The sequence below is a fragment of the Schistocerca cancellata genome, chromosome 4 (assembly GCF_023864275.1).
Source record: "Schistocerca cancellata isolate TAMUIC-IGC-003103 chromosome 4, iqSchCanc2.1, whole genome shotgun sequence".
Classification (NCBI taxonomy): domain Eukaryota; kingdom Metazoa; phylum Arthropoda; class Insecta; order Orthoptera; family Acrididae; genus Schistocerca; species Schistocerca cancellata.
Window position 1 is genome coordinate 30,575,297 of NC_064629.1, and position 22,769 is coordinate 30,598,065.

Here is a 22,769-nt window from a genome sequence, read left to right on the forward strand (position 1 = left end):
AAGCGAGCTATAAGAATTACGAGTGGAGTCTATCCTAGGCACTCATTCAGAAATCTGTTTAGAAATCTTCAAAATTTTGCAACAGCTGTGCAATCTATTTTTCCCCTGATATGTTTTGTTACTAAGAACAGCGACTTGCTCAAAACCAATAGTTCCTTCCATAACTACAACACCCAGAGGAAACTTGATAGCCACTTTTAAAAAAAATCAGAGTATGGCACAGAATAGGTTTTGTACAGTGGTGTGAAGATTTTTAATCCCCTACAATCACAGGTTAAAGATCTGGTTGGAAACACAACCAAGTTTCAAGAAAACCTAAGGCAGTTAAGTTACTTCCAAATGGATATTATTATAGGATAGATAAATTTCTTAGTCACAAAGCACAATATGATCCCTTGTCTATGTTCAGCATAACTTAAGTTTCTGTTACTCATCTATATTTTTTATCTTTCGTGTCATAAATTCAATGTAATCATGTGCTAAACAATAATTTGTAAAACTTGATTATTTCTATATACTGTGAATTCTTTACACGTGGATCCATGGAACTCTAAAAAAATTAAAGCTTACCTCACACAGAAAACACACACACCAATAAGAAAACACATTAGAAGTTAATATTACGATGTAGATGTTGCCCTGCATTTTACATATACAAAACAGGAAAAACATTCCATACATGCTAAAAAGAACACACTGATGCTTTTAGACTTAACCACAATAGCTAACCATATGTACCTTAACAGATACAGACAAAGTGACATCCCCAACAGCAAACTCTACTCCACACACAAAACCATGTTAAAAAAACTTCATCTGCTAGAACAATTAGAAATAATGTTACACAAGGAAAAATCTTCTGAAAACATCTTGAATGAACAGACAGAGTTCAGCAGCCACAGTTTTTTCAGTAATTTTAAAAGTATTTTTCCTGAAAGGCACACACATTTTACAGGGCAACTATTTGATAACAAACAGCCACACTTGACATACTCACAAACATTTGATTTACAAACAATATCTCTATGTACTTGATAATGTAATAAATGTAATAGATTTGTATCTTCTTTGAAATAATAGCGTGTTTATTTATAGAAATGCAGCATCTTTACATTTGAAATTCTTTGATCTGTTTAACTCATGTTTACAAATGTGCTGTAAAATGGAAAGTGTGTATACCTACATAAACATGTTTACTAATACTGTGCTTCAAAAACATGTATCCACTACTGGAAACAGTAAGTTAACAATGTGCTAATTTATAATACATAATTGCAATTTTACTAGGACCAGAGATAACTTAAATTTGGAAAAAAAAAGTGTAGGCTGTCAAGAACCTGAAGATGAGCCCCCAGAGTTCAAAATGGATCATGCATTGGATTAAAATTACAATTTGTGAGTGAAGGCAGTTTTTCTTTATTTTATGAAAGTGATACACTCACAGAAGAAACACTTTGCAGCATGCAAAGGACAAATATGTTTTTTTTTAAGAATGTAATTATGATGAAGTGTGTGCAAGTAAAATCAGAAAATTAATTTTCTTATAGCTATTACTGAAAAAAGCTAATATGAAAATGATCAAGATGAGATTAAATGCAATAACCAAATAACAAGTTCAATTCATAAACATATATTATGTTGTTTAGTGACAGCCATAAATACATGGGAAATGGCCATAGGCTCATTTGATATAGATAATTTTTTAGGGTTGATTTACTTTTAAAAACAACAGCTACCAGTGTATGTTTAGGAAACTAATGAACAGCACATGCATGGCAATCACTAATGCTCTTTGAAATGTGTTAATGTTCTCCATAAATTTATTCTGCTTATCAATTAGTTGCCAGAGAAAATTACACTACGAGGTGCATTCAAGTTCTAAGGCCTCCAATTTTTTTTTCTCCGAACTGGAAAGAGATAGAAACATGCGTATTGTTTTAAAATGAGGCCGCGTTCATTGTCAATACGTCCCAGAGATAGCAGCACCGTACGGCAGATGGAATTTTACTGCCAGCAGCGAGAATGAGAACTGTTTTAAATACTTAAAATGACGATGTTTTCCTTACTTGAACAGCGTGCAATCATTCGTTTCTGAATTTGCGTGGTGTGAAACCAATTGAAATTCATCGAAAGTTGGAGACGTGGTGATGGAGTTACGGATGTGTCGAAAGTGCGTTCGTGGGTGCGACAGTTTAATGAAGGCAGAACATCATGTGACAACAAAACGAAACAGCCTCGGGCTCGCACAAGCCGGTCTGACGACATGATCGAGAAAGTGGAGAGAATTGTTTTGGGGGATCGCCAAATGACTGTTGAACAGATCACCTCCAGAGTTGGCATTTCTGTGGGTTCTGTGCACACAATCCTGCATGACGACCTGAAAATGCGAAAAGTGTCATCCAGGTGGGTGCCACGAATGCTGGCGGACGACCACATGGCTGCCCATGTGGCATGTTGCCAAGCAATGTTGACGCACAATGACAGCATGAATGGGACTTTCTTTTCGTCAGTTGTGACAATGGATGAGACATGGATGCCATTTTTCAATCCAGAAACAAAGCGCCAGTCAGCTCAACGGAAGCACACAGATTCACCGCCACCAAAAAAATTTCGGGTAACCGCCAGTGCTGAAAAAATGATGGTGTCCATGTTCTGGGACAGCGAGGGCGTAATCCTTACCCATTGCGTTCCAAAGGGCACTACGGTAACAGGTGCATCCTACGAAAATGTTTTGAAGAACAAACTCCTTCCTGCACTGCAACAAAAACGTCTAGGAAGGGCTGCGCGTGTGCTGTTTCACCAAGACAACGCACCCACACATCGAGCTAATGTTACGCAACAGTTTCTTCGTGATAACAACTTTGAAGTGATTCCTCATGCTCCCTACTCACCTGACCTGGCTCCTAGCGACTTTTGGCTTTTTCCAACAATGAAAGACACTCTCCGTGGCCTCACATTCACCAGCCATGCTGCTATTGCCTCAGCGATTTTCCAGTGGTCAAAACAGACTCCTAAAGAAGTCTTCACCGCTACCATGGAATCATGGCATCAGCATTGTGAAAAATGTGTACGTCTACAGGGCGATTACGTCAAGAAGTAACGCCAGTTTCATCAATTTCGGGTGAGTAGTTAATTAGAAAAAAAATCGGAGGCCTTAGAACTTGAATGCACCTCGTATAAGCATTAATCAAAAATTACAACTTCCTGGAGTTTCACACCCAAGTAAATATGCAACACATTTTTGTTATAAAGCACACTATCATTGAAATGTGAAATCACCAAATTTTTAACACTCTGATATCCAGTAATTTTATAGATATTAACCAGGAGATATATCTTAGTAACAATTTCCACAACTGTCTCCAAATGTGAAAGCAGGTTCACAATTTTCCTGTCAGAGAATGAATAGATTTACTCACCCGCTACCAAGTCCCCGAAATGCAGATTGCAGTAACCTTGTAGGGAGTGCAGTATGTAATGACCCTGCCTGAAACATTCAGTGGACTTCAGTGAAAAATAAATGCTGTGATTTAAATACAATGTTAATATAACTGTTTACAATGATGAAACTTCCTGCAAGATTAAAACTGTACGCCGGACCAAGACTCGAACTCGGGACCTTTGCCTTTTGCGGGCAAGTGCTCTACCATCTGAGTTACCCAAGCTGTCCTCACAGCTTTACTTCTGCCAGTACCTTGTCTCCTACCTTCCAAACATTACCGGAGCTCTCCTGGAAACCTTGCACAACTAGCACTCCTGAAAGAAAGGATATTGCGGAGACATGGCTTAGCCACAGCCTGGGGATGTTTCCAGAATGAGATTTTCACTGTCATTCTGGAAACATCCCCAAGACTGTGGCTAAGCCATGTCTCCGCAATATCCTTTCTTTCAGGAATGCTAGTTGTGCAAGGTTTTCAGGAGAGCTTCTGTAATGTTTGGAAGGTAGGAGACAAGGTACTGGCAGAAGTAAAGCTGTGAGGACAGGGCGTGAGTCATGCTTGGGTAGCTCAGATGGTAGAGCACTTCCCCGCAAAAGTCAAAGGTTCCGAGTTCGAGTCTTGGTCCTGCACACAGTTTTAATCTGCCAGGAATTTTCATATCAGCGCACACTCCGCTGCAGAGTCAAAATCTCATTCTGTTTACAATGATAACTGTATATCTAAAAAAATATGTATACATGCTACTGTGTGTTAATGTAATACCAGTTATGTTTGCTTTGCATTAACCATAATCAATACTACAATGGCTTAACACCACCAATATAACTACATTAACATGAAATTCAATGTTAAGTGTTTTTATATGCACCTCAAATCGCACATTATAGACGGATGTGGCAGAATGATATTATCGGCTGAGGCATCCCATGGAACACTGCTCGTTGGCACTGTACATTTCCCTACTACCTGCCTTCTTACCTAGACATCACTATAGCAGTTGTACTTTGGTAATACATATAAGTTCTAGCACATGGAAAAAATATATTTTTGTCTACAAGGATGTCTGATTTTAAATAAAACAGAGGCAAATATTGTAATAGAAAGTAGAAAGAGTAACTCCTATAACTACTGAGAAAATTAAATCTGTAATTTTATATTATTTTTATTAAAACCTCTTGGATAACTTGAAATGCTACTGCAATAAATTTTGCTAGGAACAGCAGCATGTTACATCACTCATGAAACACTCTCAAATAATTATTACGCAAACTGTAAGTCCACAATAATAATAATAATAACCACACAACACACACACAGTAGACAAAGTATGTCAAAAAGTATGCATAGTGATATTGACTGACAGTGCAACATCTGCACAAAACCACACAGCACAAAAAAACCATTACAGTAAAAGCTCTTTTTATCAATCTCTTTGGGCCAACACATTTTTTCTTCAATGGGACTTTAGCTCATTAGCTTTCCTCTACCTAAGGAGTAATCTTGAACTACAATGTGAATGGTTTTAGGCCATATACATATTCATTTATCACAAACTCACCCTGTTCTGGAACCTAAAATATAGCTTAACATAAAAATAACTTCTTGTTGGCAAATTCGGAAATATATGTTAGTACTATACATTTTTCATGAAACTGATATGGATTTTACTTGCAAGTAATACACAAAATCTCAAACTGAAGTGTTGAAGGAAGCATTCTTGAAGAACAATTTTTAACAAAATAATTTTAAAAAAGAAGAAAATAAATGACATGGTGGTGGTAGTGGTTTATTTCTTTACTTGAGTGTAGTGTACTGACAGAAGTTATCCCTCATGGAGGTTACCACTGGCCAGAAGTGGCTCATCCACACTGAATGATAAAATATAGTTCCCAGGACCAAAGGCTTGTGCATGAGAAAGATGAAACATAACATTAATGTTCCTGAGAAATAAGGTTACGTTTGGATGTGGAATGCATCAGTCAGTAGTAAGTACAATCTTTTCTCCTGCTACATCTGTTTAGGGTTCTTACATTTTATTAAAAACACCATAAGGTCCATTGAGGCATTACTCATCAGTAGTGTGCTTTTATGTTTTTGAAAAAAATAAAATAAAAAACTGGGAATTTTTAACTTTACAGTTATCAATCTCTGCAACTTTCCACTTCTATCTCTATTAACAAACTGCAGTGCCATCATTCTTTCTTAGCTGCTTTGCCTCTGTGAGATTTTTACCTTTAACAGTATATGATTTCAGATAAATCATTTACAATTGACCCAAATTTCACCTGTACTAAATGTATATTTTTAGTAAGCATAGCAAAGCATTTTCCTTCTACTATTCCACATTTTACATATCCACAGCCACACCTTCCCTTCTGAAAATTACATACAAGATACTAAAAGGTCCTTTGAACTGATTCATTCAGTCAATCAATTCAGTAAGCAATTCAGTCCCAGGCATCAGCCTGATTTCTTGGGTTCTCTCTTTCTGTAGAACCACTGAAATGTTTCAATATCTCATTCCACAAAATTATTTTAAGGGTTCTATAATCTACCCACAAACCAAAAGAATTACTTGAAACTTACTGGTGTTTACTCTATCACTAATTCATCATCACTTTAAAGAAATAAAAAAAGGAAGAAACAGTCACAAACCATCTGGCAAACTTTGTTTGTGAAAACAGATTTTAATTTTGCAGAACATTTCATAGTCAGTCCTCAAAAGCAAACTTTTCTTAAAGCATGGTTTATTAAACATGAGTTTCTGTAATACTGTTCTTATGGTAGTTTCACTAGTATCAATGGAAATAACAATTAAAGACAGGTTCATTAATACAGGTTTTACTTTACACAGCAAACATCAATCTTACCAGCACAATAGAATAAGAAATCAGACTTTAACACAAATGGTGCACAATAACTTACAACAATAACTGTAAATACCGAAGAAATAAGGCCTGTAGGTAGACTCCGTATTGGTAAGACAATAAAGGAAAAAATGTATAAATACAATACTGTCAAATCCAGAGCACATGGATCAACTACTCAGAAATTAATCAAATCAAGCACTTACTAGTTAATATGCAATTCTCATCAGTCTGCCTATACATAACCAGATTATTGAAAATTTAAAATGAGATGCTGATGATTCTCTGAGCACTAATGAGCAGCATGTCTCATACCCCAGAAAACAAAGGTGAATATCGACTGAATTCTGACTGCGTAGTGAGAATAAAACTATTAGCTTTTAAAACTGGTGCACCTAATGAGTTGTATACATCTTACACAGAAATAGTCTAATCTGACATTTCAGAGCTTACCCAGAAATGCATCACATAGGAAGAATACACTGAATCAAATGCATTGTCGAAAATATAGCTGTTGCACACATTTCAAAAAATTTTGAAGCTTTTAATTTGTGCCACACAAGGAAACACTTATAACAGTGATTTGTACAGTCCTTTCTGCCTAATGCACAAATTACTGAATGAGCAGATGCATCTGTCACAAGAGAGAATAGTGCCACATAGCACAAAAATACAGGGCATACACACATGAATTTTAAACACATAAACAATACTATACATGTCACATATTATTAATTAAATTCTGGTAATAGCAACAGCAAAACTGTTGCATATGTAGTTTTTACAAAGGTGACTAGCAAAGGAGAAAAATCAAGACAGTGTTTGATGTTATATTACAGACTACTTTTATAAATTGGGAGATTAATTTGTTGAAATGAAATACTTATTATAGAGACACCATTTTAAAACAGTCCCTCTGCACAGTTCATCTGATTATTTCTGAATCATGTATATTTGACAAGCTATAAACCAGTTCCTTGTCTAATCTCTACAAATGACACAAAAATGTGAAGTTTCTATTGAATGATGAAAACAAATATTTTCCTTACAGCAGGTGTCCATGAGAAAAGAAAAATTAATGCATTCAGGCACTTCACAGTAATTACTAGCTTTATTTAAACAGAGTTGAGATGGGGAAGAAATGGGCCCAGCCATTGTTCTGTATACTGTACTTCATACCAGTAGTGATGGGAGAACTACTTAGTTTTGTTTAGCAGTTGGCCATTTGACCATTTTTGTTCAATCATCTTTTTCATTTTAATGAAATCACTGAATGAAACTAGTCTCTGTAATCAGATTAGCTACACGAATGTTTTCCACTCAGTGATTTCACTTGGTTGCTTTTTCAGCCCTCCTGATTATACATGAACCATGACTAGGGTTGCTAACTTATACTAGATGCATTTATATTTGTACAAATGACGTAGTTTCAAAATGTATACATTTACTTAAGTATTACAAATTTTTTGTATTTCTGGCATTAAATATGGATTTTTGGTTGGTTTTAAATAGATGGATAATATTTCTATTTAAATGTATTGAAGCTCTCTCTCTCTCTCTCTCTCTCTCTCTCTCTCTCTCTCTCTTCCTGGCCCATCACAGATAATTCTCTTTAATTAAATGCTGAGGTGACATGAACAGAAAGCACATAGATACAACATTTTTAAAATTGTTTGGTGACTTAAATCACTTGCTTTTTACGTATGTAGTGTCATGTGTCTGAAGTATTTTTTTCCATGAGAAATCTTTAACGTCATTCACTAATTTACTTTTAATTTCTTTAATTACTGTGGATTTGGAATATAAATCATCCTTGCAGATACTGTATATCACATTCAAATCTTGAGGATTCCTTTGTACCCAGTCATATTTCTTCCATTACCACACAGCTGAGCGTTTCAGCATTGATACCCAAAGTTTCTCAATAGAAACTAAATATTGGAGAGACAATAACAGTGATGACACACAATAACAGAGTCCAGTCAAGAATAATGGTTTAACAATGCCAAAATGACCAAATGTTTCTGCTCAGAACTGAATGCACTATGGACTCCAATTGTCACTCCTAGCAGTCCAGAAGGGTGCATAAGCGGTTACAGCCTGTTTACAGTGACAGCTAGAGAGAGGCTTAACTGTGAAGTTGAAGCACCCATGTATACATGTGAACACTACTACTTCACACCCATGAAATACTACCTGCTACTTTTCAAAGGCAGTAAAATTGAAACAGGTTTGTGTGCACAGGTATGGTTTGTACATTTGTACAATGTGACGTAATATTCTGCATAATGTATTCACCTTTCACACATATGAATGGCTGAATATGTGTTTCACGGCTAGATTCAAATAATTTTTAATTAGTGACATCATCACACTTTTTCAGTAAAATGTAATTTAAACCATAACTACAATTTGGCAATGTTCCTTTCTTCTTCAACTGATTTGGAGGGAACTTTTATGCTCAACTTTGTATTCCCAACAGCACATCAGCTTAATTAGTTGTGTGTTAATTGCATCTGGAACAACTTAATCCACAGCAATAAATTAATCAGTTTTAAATAGTGAAAAGAAGTACATATTTAAATGAACATGTATAATGCTTATTTTAAATTTGGTGTAACCCCAGAGATGTCTTCACATATCCCCTGGGAACCCTTCCGGGATATGTGTATCCCAAATGTATACCGCTGTTTTAGCTGAACTAATGAAAGTGCTACAGACTGGTTTCACTCAGAATAACGAATGGATAGCTTAATCAATAAAAACATTCCATTTGCAAACAAAACCAGAATTTTGAACAAAAGTAACTTCCTACAGTGAAAACATTGCCTACAATGTTAAGCTTTACTAAATGGACAACACTTGACATATTTAGGAAAAAAATATGAATTTTGTAATGTTAAAAGCAAGAAGTAAGCAACTTCCTCACCTTAAGTAATCTTTCTGCTCGTCTTCGACTTAGCTCTGCCCTGAGGTCACAGTCTGTTATATCAGTATGCTCCATGCTTTCATCTGCTGATTCTGTTTTTGATGGGCTACACTGCTCTCCCAACTGCTGCACTTTAATTCTGTTTTCTCTGCGGCTGGACTTTCTAGACGAATTTTTCCGAGAGTCTGATCTTTTCTTCCTCTTGCCCGATCCACCTGATGTAACTTTTATCACCTTACTTTCTTCACCAGGTGAATCTAGAAAAATTTGCCAGGCACATTTAGTGTTACTCTTATTTATTATTATTATTAATATTTTTTCACCATACTATATGTATCATAGAAATTAGTATAGACAGAACTACAATTCCAAATCCATTACTCAGGAAATGTGTTACAACCCCCCCCCCCCCCCAACTCCCTCCCTTTCCCAAGACCAGCATTAACACTAGAGAGCCCCTAGTACTGAAACAGCTCATGCAGCAAAACTTCGAGTGCCCCATGCACTAGTGTGTGCCTTTGCTGCCTCCATCAAGCTAAAAGCTTTAAATTTATGTTTTGCATAAACAGTATACTTATTTAACTTGCCGTATTTCAAGGATTTTCTTACAGCATCTCAATGGTAATGGACTATAATATTCAGATATTTAGAAACACTGCATTAATACCTAGCAGCATCTGGTGGTTGATCATTTTATGAAAATTTAAATAATGCTTCTATGCAGCTCTCGAAGCAAATGTGTTCCATGTTTCTATGAGACTACTAAATAACCTTTTTTTTTTTTTTTAAAAAAAAAAAAAAAAAAAAAAAAAAAACCTTCCATCAAATTTTTGCATTCTGTGAAGAGATAAAGAGAATATAGTGCTCTGTATATAAAAGGGGCAGCATTGATGATGTAAGGCTTTGTGGTGCATAAGAAGTGCACAATTACTAATAAATTGGAAAATGTTTGAAATGTTCACTGGAAGTACAGGTAGGCAAACTCATTTGGCTTCATATTACCATAAGACTTGAACGGAAAGTGCGAACTTTCGGTGCTGCAGATTTTGTTTCACACTGTTTAAAGACCAGCAAAATCAAATAGCAGTAAAATTATTTTGTCTGGTTTGAGAATGATACACACAGTTATTGTACAGTGCACAGCTCCATTTGACCAAGCCCTTGTACTTGTCAACACAGAGAACTATCACATTATTTGGAATTTTTTGGCTGCTGAAGCTCCAGGAGACACTTGGAATACATATTCTACTGGCAAGCAAGTTAAATGAAAGAGACTTGACTGTACACTTCAGATTAAATTTAGCACATACTGTAGTACTGTACCTATGAGGAGGTGAGAGGTCAGATAATATACAGTAGCAAGAGACAGAGTAGCACATGACACACAAAGCAAACAGCATCATTCTGTCACATCGATCTGCAGTGTGTGCAAATAGGAGAAGTTAAATGTTTAACAGTTAGTTTCATGTCAGCACTAAGAAACTGGCAAATGTTTGAAATGTTCACTGGAGGCATAGCTGATGAAAACTGTACGTAATAATTCATGTATCACTTAAACTGTATGTCAACATGAATAGTGAGGCTAAGTATGACATGCAGTATACTATTCATCAAATTCTATACAAACATTCAGCTCTAACCCACGATAAGGAGAGCTATTTTCAGATATATTTATCATTACAAAAATTACATAGGGATCATGAGGACAAGATTACATCAATTACAGCATACACACAGAGGCAGTTAAAGAATTGTTCTTCCCATGCTCCATATGGCTGGCCCTTTTGCCATTGTGGTGTTGATTATTGGTGGTATAAAACGAACATAACAAATATTACATTAATAAATGATAGTGTTTCACATACATAAATGTTTGGAAAGAGCTGGAAGTAGCAACAATATTCCCTGTGACAAATATCCAAGCATTGTCAGTGTCAGGATACAAAACAGCCAGAGGTGTGTTGCATGTGACTGAGACAGCACACTGGCATCACCGCAAAGTATTCTGTCTTTGTGCAGAACTTTACATGTGGCTATCTTCATATGTACACAACACTCTAGCCGAGTCAGAAGCCCTTCTACTAGACCAAATCCCGTTCCTCATAATCATTACAAGAATTCAAATACAGGAACTTTTTCTGGACTTAGAAAAGGTGAAAGCATATAAAGATGACAAATCTCAAACTTTTGAAAGTATTAATTTCTTTTGATTTTAAAGTGATAATTGAAAACAGAAGTTGCAGAAATGTGGCATTGAATATACAGATCATCAGTGAATCACTACGGATGTATAGGAAAGCGGCAAATCGATGGTTAAGGAAGAAGCGAACTTGTTCGTGAGATAAGAGGCAAAATCCAATCCTAAAGAGGCTACTGATTTTGCTAAATGTTATAGAAACTAATGAAGATAAGTATGGCAGTAATAAAGAGAGAAATGAGAGGCAATAGATGCAAATAAGCAAGTACAATATGTAAACAATCAAAAAAAGTCAGACATAAATAAGACAAAGAATAATTAAAATGATGAATGGGTGAATAGTCTTAAGAAAATAATGTTATTCCAAATTAAATGTGTAGACACATACGTGGCTTGGCACCCCTACAATGAGATCAAAGCGATATCTAGAGACCATTGACAACTGTTTCATTAGTACAAATATTTACTAGTGAAGATCAACAACTAGTAGAGTGCAAAATACCACACACTAAGTTCTGACATCTACGTTAAGTGATTTGACAAACTACTATCATCAATAGAACATCCAAATTCACAATTTGTTAATTTGTTCAATCAAAGAAAAATAAAGTTATTGAAAAATCAGCATTAACAATTCTCTTTGGTATTTATTCTTAATAGGTTTACTGTTTCCACATGATAAAACACAATGGCCTAACACAATAACCTATGAAATTATGCTCAGTTTTATGATAGGTAGCTTACTCTTAATTTTCCAACTTAGAGAGAATATGGTTCAGTGTGTAACATAGCTCGTGAATTATGTTTTGGCAGTTTAAAATGCATACACAGGATTATCTACTGATTTTCACAGGATCAAATTTATGACTTATTCATGGCTTTTTCATTACGTCTTTAGTTAAATTCATGATCTCTTGAAAATGTCCATGGCACAATGACAAAAATATGTTTTAATGAACCTGAAAGCTGGTTGAAATGACAGCTGAATGTAGTAATAATTCCTATATCCCTTAAACTCAATGTCAATGTGACTATGTATGACTTGCAATATATCATTCATCAAATGCTATAAAAACATTCACCTATCACCTAGGATGGGGTATGGTTACTTTCAGATATATTTTATTGTTACATAATTAAAAATACAAATTGTTTTAACATGGTCTTATAGTGAAAACTTCTAATTTTCCTTATGACAATACAACAATTATAAAAGAACAAAATTTATGTCAAATGTTAAGTTTCACAGTAAAATATTCAGTGTTTAAGTTTCTTAACTAAACTTGAAATTACAATACCTAAAAATTGAGCTTCTTTCTTTGTCTTTTCTGTAATTATCGTTTTTTCTTTGAGCTCTTTTATTTCTTGAATTGTTCTCCTTTTAAGAATGTTTGCTTCATTTGCATCAGATTCCTTCTTTCTTAAGGCTTGTACCCTTTTTGATGAACCATTTTTCACAGCTAGTATCATCGATTTTGAGACGTCCATATTCAGTTGTTTCTCACAATTAACTAAACTGCCTAACTATTGTATCACATTGTAAACACTTCTTTCTGAAACAATTGCATCTTGTTGTAGGTTTTCCAGTAAAACGTATCTGTTAATATAAATGTCTCTTTCAACTGCAGCATGTCCATGAAACATGCATAACAGCTTCTATATAAGCTTGATGAAGTTCATGGTTCAAACTTTGCAGTTAATTCATCAGAAAGTGATCAAGTTTGTCCTTCTTAGGATTGAATTGTTTCAGTTGCTTTTCACAATATTCACAAAAACTTCCAGTGCAATTGTCACTGAAGAATTTCTCAAACTGGAGCTCAGCATAATTTCAGACGATGAACATGAGCCGAGCTCGGCATAATTTCAGGTGATGAACAGGAGCCACCTTTGACAATCTTTAATTTCAAAGGACTCTTCCCAGCAATTTTTTGACACAGACTTTCCAAAACACCTGTGCACTTATTTCTCAAAATAAGGGTATCCTTTTCTGTGTAGTTCTTACTAGCAACAGTGACACCCAATCCAGTATCTACACAAAAAGTTGTTTAACAATTACATGCTTTGTTAGCATCAATGGCTAGCATTTGTTGCCATTTCCATAAGTTTTCTTTATGAATGGTATACATTCAATTGAACAAATCTGAGCCATGCATGGACACTCATATTGATTCTTTCAATCTTGAAGGTTCTTTTGGATCAACTGCCTAGCTATGGCTTCTCTGGCATCCCAGCATGTGGCGGCCTGGCTGTACCTTGGGTGGGATTTAAGTGGTGGTCTGCTAGTGGTTGACTGTAAGTGAAGCAGTCTCTCTCCATCGTGGCCTGAACTTCTTAGCCATGCAGGTCCGCTCACCGTGTTTAGATGGCAGACGTTGGGGAATGTGCCTATGTTTATTGGAGAGTCGTTACTTCCCTCTGCTATTGTGGTAGCAGGTTATACTTTGGAGCTCAACTGGGCCTGTTTCTTGCTCCCTTGGTTGGTGGGCATGGCCACATACACCATTCTTAATTCACCCTGGCCTGACACTGGAATAAATGGCGAGTTCCAGGTCTTGTGTGCAATAAAATGCCCATTGCAGTTCATGAAAATCACTGTGCTATTGTTACTGAGTTTTGTTTGGTGTTTTTACCATTAAGATGGCCTTGCTTATACTACTGCCACTATTTTGGCCAATGTCCTCAACATGGATTAGCATCCTGGAAATAAGGATGTGTCCACATTTTACATTGATTCAATTGTAAAAAAGAGATTTCCTTTTTTCTGTGCCACTTGTGCATGTATTTTGTAGGTTTAGGTATCTTTAATATTTTTCACTGCTTGTAAACTTTAAGTACCTGTGCATCAAACAGGCTACGTTATTTTCTTTGGGTTCCTCAGTCAGAAGTAAAAGGCTCGTGCATATTGTAACTTATTTTGTTATGTAAATTTTATTCTGTAACCAAAGTTCTTGCAGGCTGAACAGACTCAGTTGTTTGCACAGATTTTCTCTGTTATGGTTGGAAGCACATGTTCTGTTTACCATTTGTCTGTTATGTAAATTTAATGTATACTCTAAGTGTATGTTTTAGAATCTTTACTGAATCAAGCAACCATTTGGGATGTGGGTGTAGCTCAAGACGCATTGGCTAATCAATGTATTTCTGCCCCTTTATTTTGCTTTGAATTTGTCCCTAGTTTCTCTTGTGGACAACTGCTTACACCTGTTGATTTTTACCATTGCTCCCTTTCAGATTTTTTAGGCAATGTGGACATTATATATTGTATATTTAAAGTTTCTTTTTAAAAGCTTGAAGTTTTATGCATATTGTGGTGACTGTAATATTGATTTTCAAGTAGCCAAAAGAATTGTTAAATGCACTTAGTGCACCTGGAGTGATTTTCTAATGTTTACTAAGTGACAGAGGCTTTGCTTTGTCATAAATTTAAAAAAAGGAGTTCTCTGAATCATCCAAAGGATAGTAATTTATGATTTTGGTGACTTACTGTGGTGTTCCCTCAAGCTTAATTTTTTACCATTGTGTTAAATTTGGCCTGTGTGACTAATAAATATTGTTCATCTTAAATCTGCCCATGGCAAAAAAATGTGTTGAAAATGAAGTATCTTCTTAATGCTCAGCACCTTACCACTCACAGATCCAAGCTCCCTGCCATTTCAGCAGCTTGCTACAAAAAGGCGAGAAGAGTCATTTAGCTAATACTTAGTTAAAAACTTCTCGAGTTGCATGAAGTAGTTGGTCTTCTAAATGATGTTTATTTTTTTCAAAGTTTCTAGTTTCTGGTGGTCTTTCATATATGAGGGTGTTTCAGAATTTTTTCTTTAGCGATTAATTATTTAGACAACTGACACCTTCAATTTTTTTCTACATAGCTTCTGACATGCTCTACATACTTTTGCCAGTGATTTGGAAGCTTGAATATTCCTTGTTCATAAAAAGCATGAGGGTGCAACATAAGCTAATTACACACATGGAGGGGGGGGGGGGGGGGCAGCTGGACTGGTTGAGGATTTCCCAGTGCATGTCCTCCAACTTGTCCCTTGTCAAATTTGCTTGCTGAGGCTTAGCGTTTTCATGGAAAGGATGACATCTCTGATGTACATTCCTGATCTTTTGTTTTGGTAGGTGGCTTTAATGACTGGCAGTAGTAAGTTGTGACAAAGAAAGTTATTGAGTAACACTCCTCTGTTGTCAAAACACACAGTCTCAATAACTTTTCAGCTGAGAGGTAAGTTTTGGTCCTCACTGGGCAGGCTTCATCCTTTCTTCACCACTCCTCTTTGCCATTTTGGATTCTGGAGTTTAATGATGGACCCACGTCTCATCCCATGTGACAATGTGCTTAAGAAAATCCTCCCCTTCTTACCAGAATCAGTTCATAAGTCTCTCAGAGATCTTCAACCTGACCTGTTTTTGCTGTTCCATTAACACTTTGGAGACCAAGCACAAGGATAGCTTGAGCCACAACTTTGTGTTAGAAACACCACACCCAAATACAGGCCAGCCATGATTTTCTCAACATTTGAGTCACCTATCACTCAAAAATTGGACTGATTTCATACAAGAACATTGTACAGACGTCTCACTACTGATCCCTTGACTTGTGTTACCCTCTGTTGTCATTTACTAGAATTATTTTTTTAAAAATTAGCAAATGTAACAGCTGCTGTTGTGAATGGCTGACCCAATATGATCACATTGATGTAATTTCCTTGGTTTCACAGTTTGCTCTAATTCTGCTACGACTATGTTATGTTTGTTGAGTGAGCAAAATATTTTTGAAGCTCAAGATGGATAAATTGCTCAGTAATTTGCCTCACACTATTTTCTCAAGAGGATAGCTACACTTTCTGTTGTCATTATTTTAAAATTTGTAATCTGTCAAAGAACTAAATATGAAAAATAAATCTTGAAGTTTGGTCCTTTTTCAGTATGTATAATTCTTCAGGATACATCAATTACATATGTGCCAGTAATGCTTTAAATAACAGCATAAACGGCCACTTTCTAGGCTTGATATTCTTCTAAATGGCTGGTCTCCAAAGTGTTAACAACTCTGGAACCCATCAAGCACTAATTTTTCTAAAGCCGAGTTGTTCACTGATAATTGTATGAGCACTCCTAATGCTGATATCCACTTCTGCTGCAATTTCTTCAACAGTACACCGGCGATCACCTTCACTAAGCTCTCAAACAGCATAGATGACTGAGTGAGGTGGCGCATTCGGAGGACAATGGTTCAAACCTGTATCTGGCCATCCTGATTTAGGTTTTCCGTGGTTTCCCAAAATAGCTTCAGGCAAATGCTGGGATGGTTCCTTTGACACGGCACAGCCAACTTCTTTCCCTGTCCTTACCCAATATGATGGGACCAATGACCTCCCAGTTTGGTCCCCTCCCCCAAATCAACCAACCAACCAGCTCAGAAGATGTCATCTGAAAGACTTAACCTTGGACATCAAGCATGACCTTCATTTTCTACACTTTCTCAGCCACCCTTATATTGTCTGGCCCAAATAAACACTCAGTTTTAGGACTATGTAGCATCTACAAACTGTGCCTTTAAAAAAGTTAAAATCTCCAAGAGTTTTACCCCTTCATGGGTTAAAATCTTTATGATAAAACATTGCACAACAGATGAAGGAACCTCTCGTTCACTCATAGCTGTATTGAGGCCAGAACAGAGTGCAGCAGCAAACCAAGCTGGTTCCCACTCCCTTACACACTGACCTTCAGATCCCCACACCACCATCTCGTTTGGAACTGCTTGCACAGTACAATAGCACAATTACCTTTTATATTTGAATCTCCCTCATACTTGAGCAAAATAATTCTTCAAATGTGGAATAAACATTTCCAGGGGCAGATGTGGACTCTGACCACAATTTACTGGTTATGAATGGTAGATTAAAACTGAAGAAACTGCAAAAAGATAAGAATTTCAGGAGATGGGACCTGGATAACCTGAAAGAACCAGAGGTTGTAGAGAGTTTCAAATGGAGCATTAGGGTACGATTGACAAGAACAGGAGAAACGAATACAGTAGAAGAAGAGTTGGTAGCTTTGAGAGATGAAATAGTGAAGGCAGCAGAGGATCAAGTAGGTAAAAAATTGAAGGCTAGTAGAAATCCTAGGGTAACACAAGAGAGACTAAATTTAATTGATGAAAGGAGAAAGTATAAAAATGCAGTAAATAAAGCAGGAAAAGGAATACAAACATCTCAAAAAATGAGATCGACAGGAAGTGCAAATTGGCTCAGCAGGAATGGATAGAGGACAAATGTAAGAATGTAGAAGCATATATCACTAGGGGTGAGATAGATGCCACCTACAGAAATGTTAAAGAGACCTTTGGAGAAAAGAGAACCACCTGTATGAACATCAAAAGTTACGATGAAAAACCGGTCCTAAGGAAAGTGGAAAGGTGGAAGGGGTATATTGAGGGTCTATACAAGGGTGATATTATGGAAATGGAAGAAGACGTAGATGAAGATGAGATGAGAAATACAATACTGTGGGAAGAGTTTGACAGATCACTGAAAGATCTAAGTCGAAACAAGGACCCAGGAGCAGACAGCATTCCATTAGAACTACTGAGAGCCTTGGGAGACCAGCCACAACAAAACTCTTCCATCTGGTGAGCAAGATGTATGAGACAGGCGAAATAACATCAGACTTCAAGAAGAATATAATAATTCCAATTCCAAAGGAGAGGCTGACAGGTGTGAAAATTACCAAACTATCAGTTTAATAAGTCACGGTTGCAAAATATTAACACGAATTCTTTACAGATAAATGGAAAAACTGGTACAAGCTGACCTCGAGGAAGATCAGTTTGGACTCCATAGAAATGTAGGAACACGTGAAACAATACTGACCATATGACTTATCTTAGAAGGTAGGTTAAGGAAAGGCAAATGTACATTTATAGCATTTGTAGACTTAGAGAAAGCTTTCGACTATGTTGACTGGAATACTCTCTTTCAAATTCTGATGGTGGCAGTGGTGAAATACAAGGAGCGAAGGGCTATTTACATATTTGTACAGAAACCAGACAGCAGTTACAAGAGTTGAGGGGCATGAAAGGGAAGCAGCAGTTGGGAAGGGAGTGAGACAGGGTTGTAGCCTATCCCCGATGTTATTCAATCTGTATATTGAGCAAGCAGTGAAGGAAACAAAAGAAAAATTTGGAGTAGGAATTAAAATCCAGGGAGAAGAAATAAAAACCTTGAGGTTTGCCAATGACACTGTAATTCTGTCAGAGACAGCAAAGACTTGGAAGAGCAGTTGAAAGGAATGGACAGTGTCTTGAAAGGAGGATATAAGATGAACATCAACTAAAGCAAAATGATGGTAATGGAATGTAGTCGAATTAAATCAGGTGATGCTGAAGGAATTAGATTAGGAAATGAGACACTTAAAGTAGTAGATGAGTTTTGCTATTTGGGCAGCAAAATAACTGATGATGGTCGAGGTAGAGAAAATATAAAATGTAGACTGGTGATGGCAGGGAAAGAGTTTCTGAAGAAGAGAATTCTGTTAACATCTAGTATAGTTTTAACTGTCCGAAGTCTTTTCTGGAAGTATTTGTATGGAGTGTGGCCATGTGTGGAAGTGAAACATGGATAATAAACAATTTAGACAAGAAGAGAATAGAAGCTTTTGAAATGTCGTACCACAGAAGAATGCTGAAGATCAGATGGGTAGATCATGTAACTAATGAGGAGGTACTGAACAGAATTGGAGAGAAGAGGAATTTGTAACACAACTTGACTAGAAGAAGGGATCAATTGGTAGGACACATTCTGAGGCATCAAGGGACCACCAATTTAGTATTTGAGGGAAGGATGGAGGGTAAAAATAGCAGAAGGAGGCCAAGAGGTGAATAAACTAAGCAGATTCCGAAGGATGTAGGTTGCAGTAGTTACTCGGAGATGAAGAGACTTGCACAGGATAGAGTAGCATGGAGAGCTGCATCAAACCAGTCTCTGGCCTGAAGTCCACAACAACAACATGTTGTCCTCATTGGCGAATGTTCATCAGAGACAAGGGCATCATCAGGAGTGCTCCAGGGCAGTGTGATAGGACTACTGTTCTCTACAGACATAAATGATTTGGCAGACAAGTTGGGTGGCAATCTGTGGTTGTTTGCTGATGATGCTATGGTGTATGGTAAGGTGCTGAAGTTGAGTGACTGTAGGAGGATACAAGATGACTTAGATAAAATTTTCAGTTGGTGTGATGAATGGCAGCTTGCCCTAAATGTGGAAAAATGTAAGTTAATGCAGATGAGTAGGAATATCAAACCTCTAAGGTTCACATAAAGTATTGCTAGTGTCCTCTTTGACACAGTCAAGTCATTTAAATATCTTGGTGTAATGTTGCAAAATGATATAAAAAGGAACGAGCATGTGAGAACTGTGATAGGGAAGGTGAATGGTTGACTTTGGTTTATTGGGAGAATTTTAGGAAAGAGTAGTTCACCTGTAAAGGAGACTGCATATAGGATGCTGGTGTGACCTATTCTTGGGTAGTGCTTGAGTGTTTGAGATCCATATCAGGTTGGATTGAAGGAAGACACTGAAGCAATTCAGAGGCAGGCTGCTAGATTTGTTATCAGTAGGTTCACGAATCACGTGTTACGGAGATGCTTTGGGAACTCAAATGGGAATCCCTGGAGGGAAGACAATGTTCTCTTCGAGAAACACTATTGAGAAAGTTTAGAGAACTGGCATTTGAAGCTGACTGCCAAACAATTCTACTGCCATCAGGACTACCAAGATAAGATACAAAAAATTAGTGCTCATGTAGCAGCATATAGTGGTACAGGGTACCCTCCGCCATGCACCATACCATTGATTGCAGAATATCAATACAGATGTAGAATACATCGTAATTTTTCAAGGTGACACAGCTTACTGACAAGCTAATGTCATTTGGTGTTCTGTGTCATGCAATGCTGTCAGATCTGTATGATTAAGTGCATGAAAAAGTCAAATGCTTTAGGAATGTAATACAGGAGTTTTACAGAGATACAAACAAGACCTATAAACAAAACTGTCAAATAAATTAATATCTGAAAGTTGCTGGCAGATTAAAACTGTATGCTAGACAGATTCAAACTCAGGACCTTTGACTTTCATGGGTAAGTGCTCTAGCAATTGAGTTACCCAAGCATGACTCACGACACATCCTCAGTTTTGCGTCTGCAGTACCTCATCTCCTACCTTCCAAACTTCATAGAAACTCTCATGTGAAACTTGCACAAGCAGCACTCCTGGAAGAAACAATATTGTGGAGACATGTCTTAGCTACAGCCTGGGAGATGTTTCCAGAATGAGATTTTCACTCCGCAGCTGTGATGCACTAATATGAAATTACTGGCAGATTAAAATTGTGTGCTAGACCTGGACAAGTGCTCTACCAACTGAGCTACCCAAATATTACTTATGAGCAACCCTCACAGGCTTACATCTGCCAGTACCTCATTTCTTACCTTCCAAACTTCATAGAAGCTTTGGCTATGCCATGTCTCTGCAATATCATTTTTTCCTGAAGTGCTAGTCTTGCAAGTTTCACTGGAGATCTCCTATGAAGTTTGTAAGGTAGGAGATGACATACTGATGATGGTAAAGCAGTGAAGATGGGTCATGAGTTGTGCTTGGGTATCTCAGTTAGTAGAGCACTTGCCCAAGAAGGGCAAATGTTCCAACATCGAATCTCGGTCCGGCACACAGTTTTAATCTGCCAGGAAGTTTTATATCAGCGCGCACTCCACTGCAGAGTGAAAATCTCATTCTGGAAATTAATAGCTATCAAAAATAAAAGGCTGATACCACTTCACAATGATTCAAATCCTAATAATCAGACAAGGTAAAGTAGCACTTTGACAAATATTTATGTCCCATTATGTGATGGAGAAATACGACCATGGTAGACGCAGGCGGCCATTCAGATTTGGCACTACTTTGAAATATGGAAGGTTGTTGGTTGTACAATTCTTTATTAAGCGTTATGCATTTCCTAATTTTCTCTTGAGACTGAAGCTGTGGAATAAAGTGTACAAAGAAATTACTGATAAAAAATATGTTCTAACATAATTATACATCTTACAAGTAAACCTATCCAAGGGATACACTTTGATTATGATTGACTTTGACTATGTTGTAGCATAGAGTATACGAAGACACAATTTTTTTTTCTTTTTTCTTTTTTTTTTTTTTATGTGTTCTCATATGGCCGTTAAGGGCTGAAACACACCCTTGAAAAAAGTTAAGTTTAATATTTCTGAATGAATACTGCTGAAGTGATAACAAATATATAAAAAAAACTGTTTTCATAGAAAAGTTCTATGGTTTTCAATGCACATTACAATGGTGCATCCAGACTTGTCAAAACAGTCATTTTTTCAAAATCCCCTCTCCCACTATTTTGTTTCTCAATTCAATATTTGATTAATGGCAAAACGTATAGCATCGTTAATATCAAACTCGATCACATATGATGAAATGGCACTCCAAAGATGCATTTGTCAGAAATAAGCTTCATTGAAGCACACACATATGAGGGCACACATACAGCAATATGGAGATTTTCTAGCTTATTTCTGACGAATGAGTCTTTGGAATACCCCTTCATCATATATGAATGAATTTGGTGTTAATGATGCTATACCTTTTGTTAATTATTCAAATGTTAAAATGAGAAACAAAATAGTAGGGAAGGAGATTTAACAAAAAAACTGTTTTGGCAAATATGGGTGCACTGTTGTAACATACATTCAAAATTGTAGAACTTTTATTTGAAGTTTACATATAACCATTTCAACAGTATTCATTCAGAAATATTAAACTCAATTTTTGTTTCAAGGGAGTGTCTCACCCTTTTAATGATCATATGGGCAAATATAAAAAAATATTTGTCTTTTATTTTGCTCTACAGTACAACATATTCAAAGCCAATCAACATCGAAGTGTATTCGTAAGGTAGGTGTACTTGTTAGTGATGTTTATACAGAATTTTAATTATTATCATACTTACATTTAAATTAAACCTCTATTATTGTAATGTGTAAAAGGTTGTGGGTAAGACTTACTGACTCTCAACATCTCTATATCCTTTCTTTTCAGGATGGGTGGGTGGGGGGTAGTAGAGGGGGGGGGGGGGGGGGAGGAGAGGAGACAACAACAACATAGAAATCATAGAAACGTTCAGAATGTAACCATACATACAAATTAATTTGCAATGTGAATGTAAAATGACTCATTACACATCATCATGATCTATCATGAAAAATGATACATGACACATGAAACTAACTTTCATAAAATGCTCACAAA

General features: G+C 36.6%; 1 protein-coding gene across 3 annotated transcripts in view; it reads right to left on the reverse strand.

Moving 5' to 3' along the window:
• LOC126184903 (serine/arginine repetitive matrix protein 2-like) overlaps positions 1-22,769 on the reverse strand; it is a 166,415-nt gene that overhangs the window by 43,278 nt on the left and 100,368 nt on the right. For all 3 annotated transcript variants that reach the window (XM_049927553.1, XM_049927554.1, XM_049927552.1), the window contains 2 exons: positions 9,237-9,493; positions 3,420-3,487 (listed from right to left, as the gene is read on the reverse strand). In XM_049927553.1, the coding sequence (XP_049783510.1) occupies positions 3,420-3,487; positions 9,237-9,493 (325 nt within the window). The remainder of the gene's footprint in view (positions 1-3,419; positions 3,488-9,236; positions 9,494-22,769) is intronic.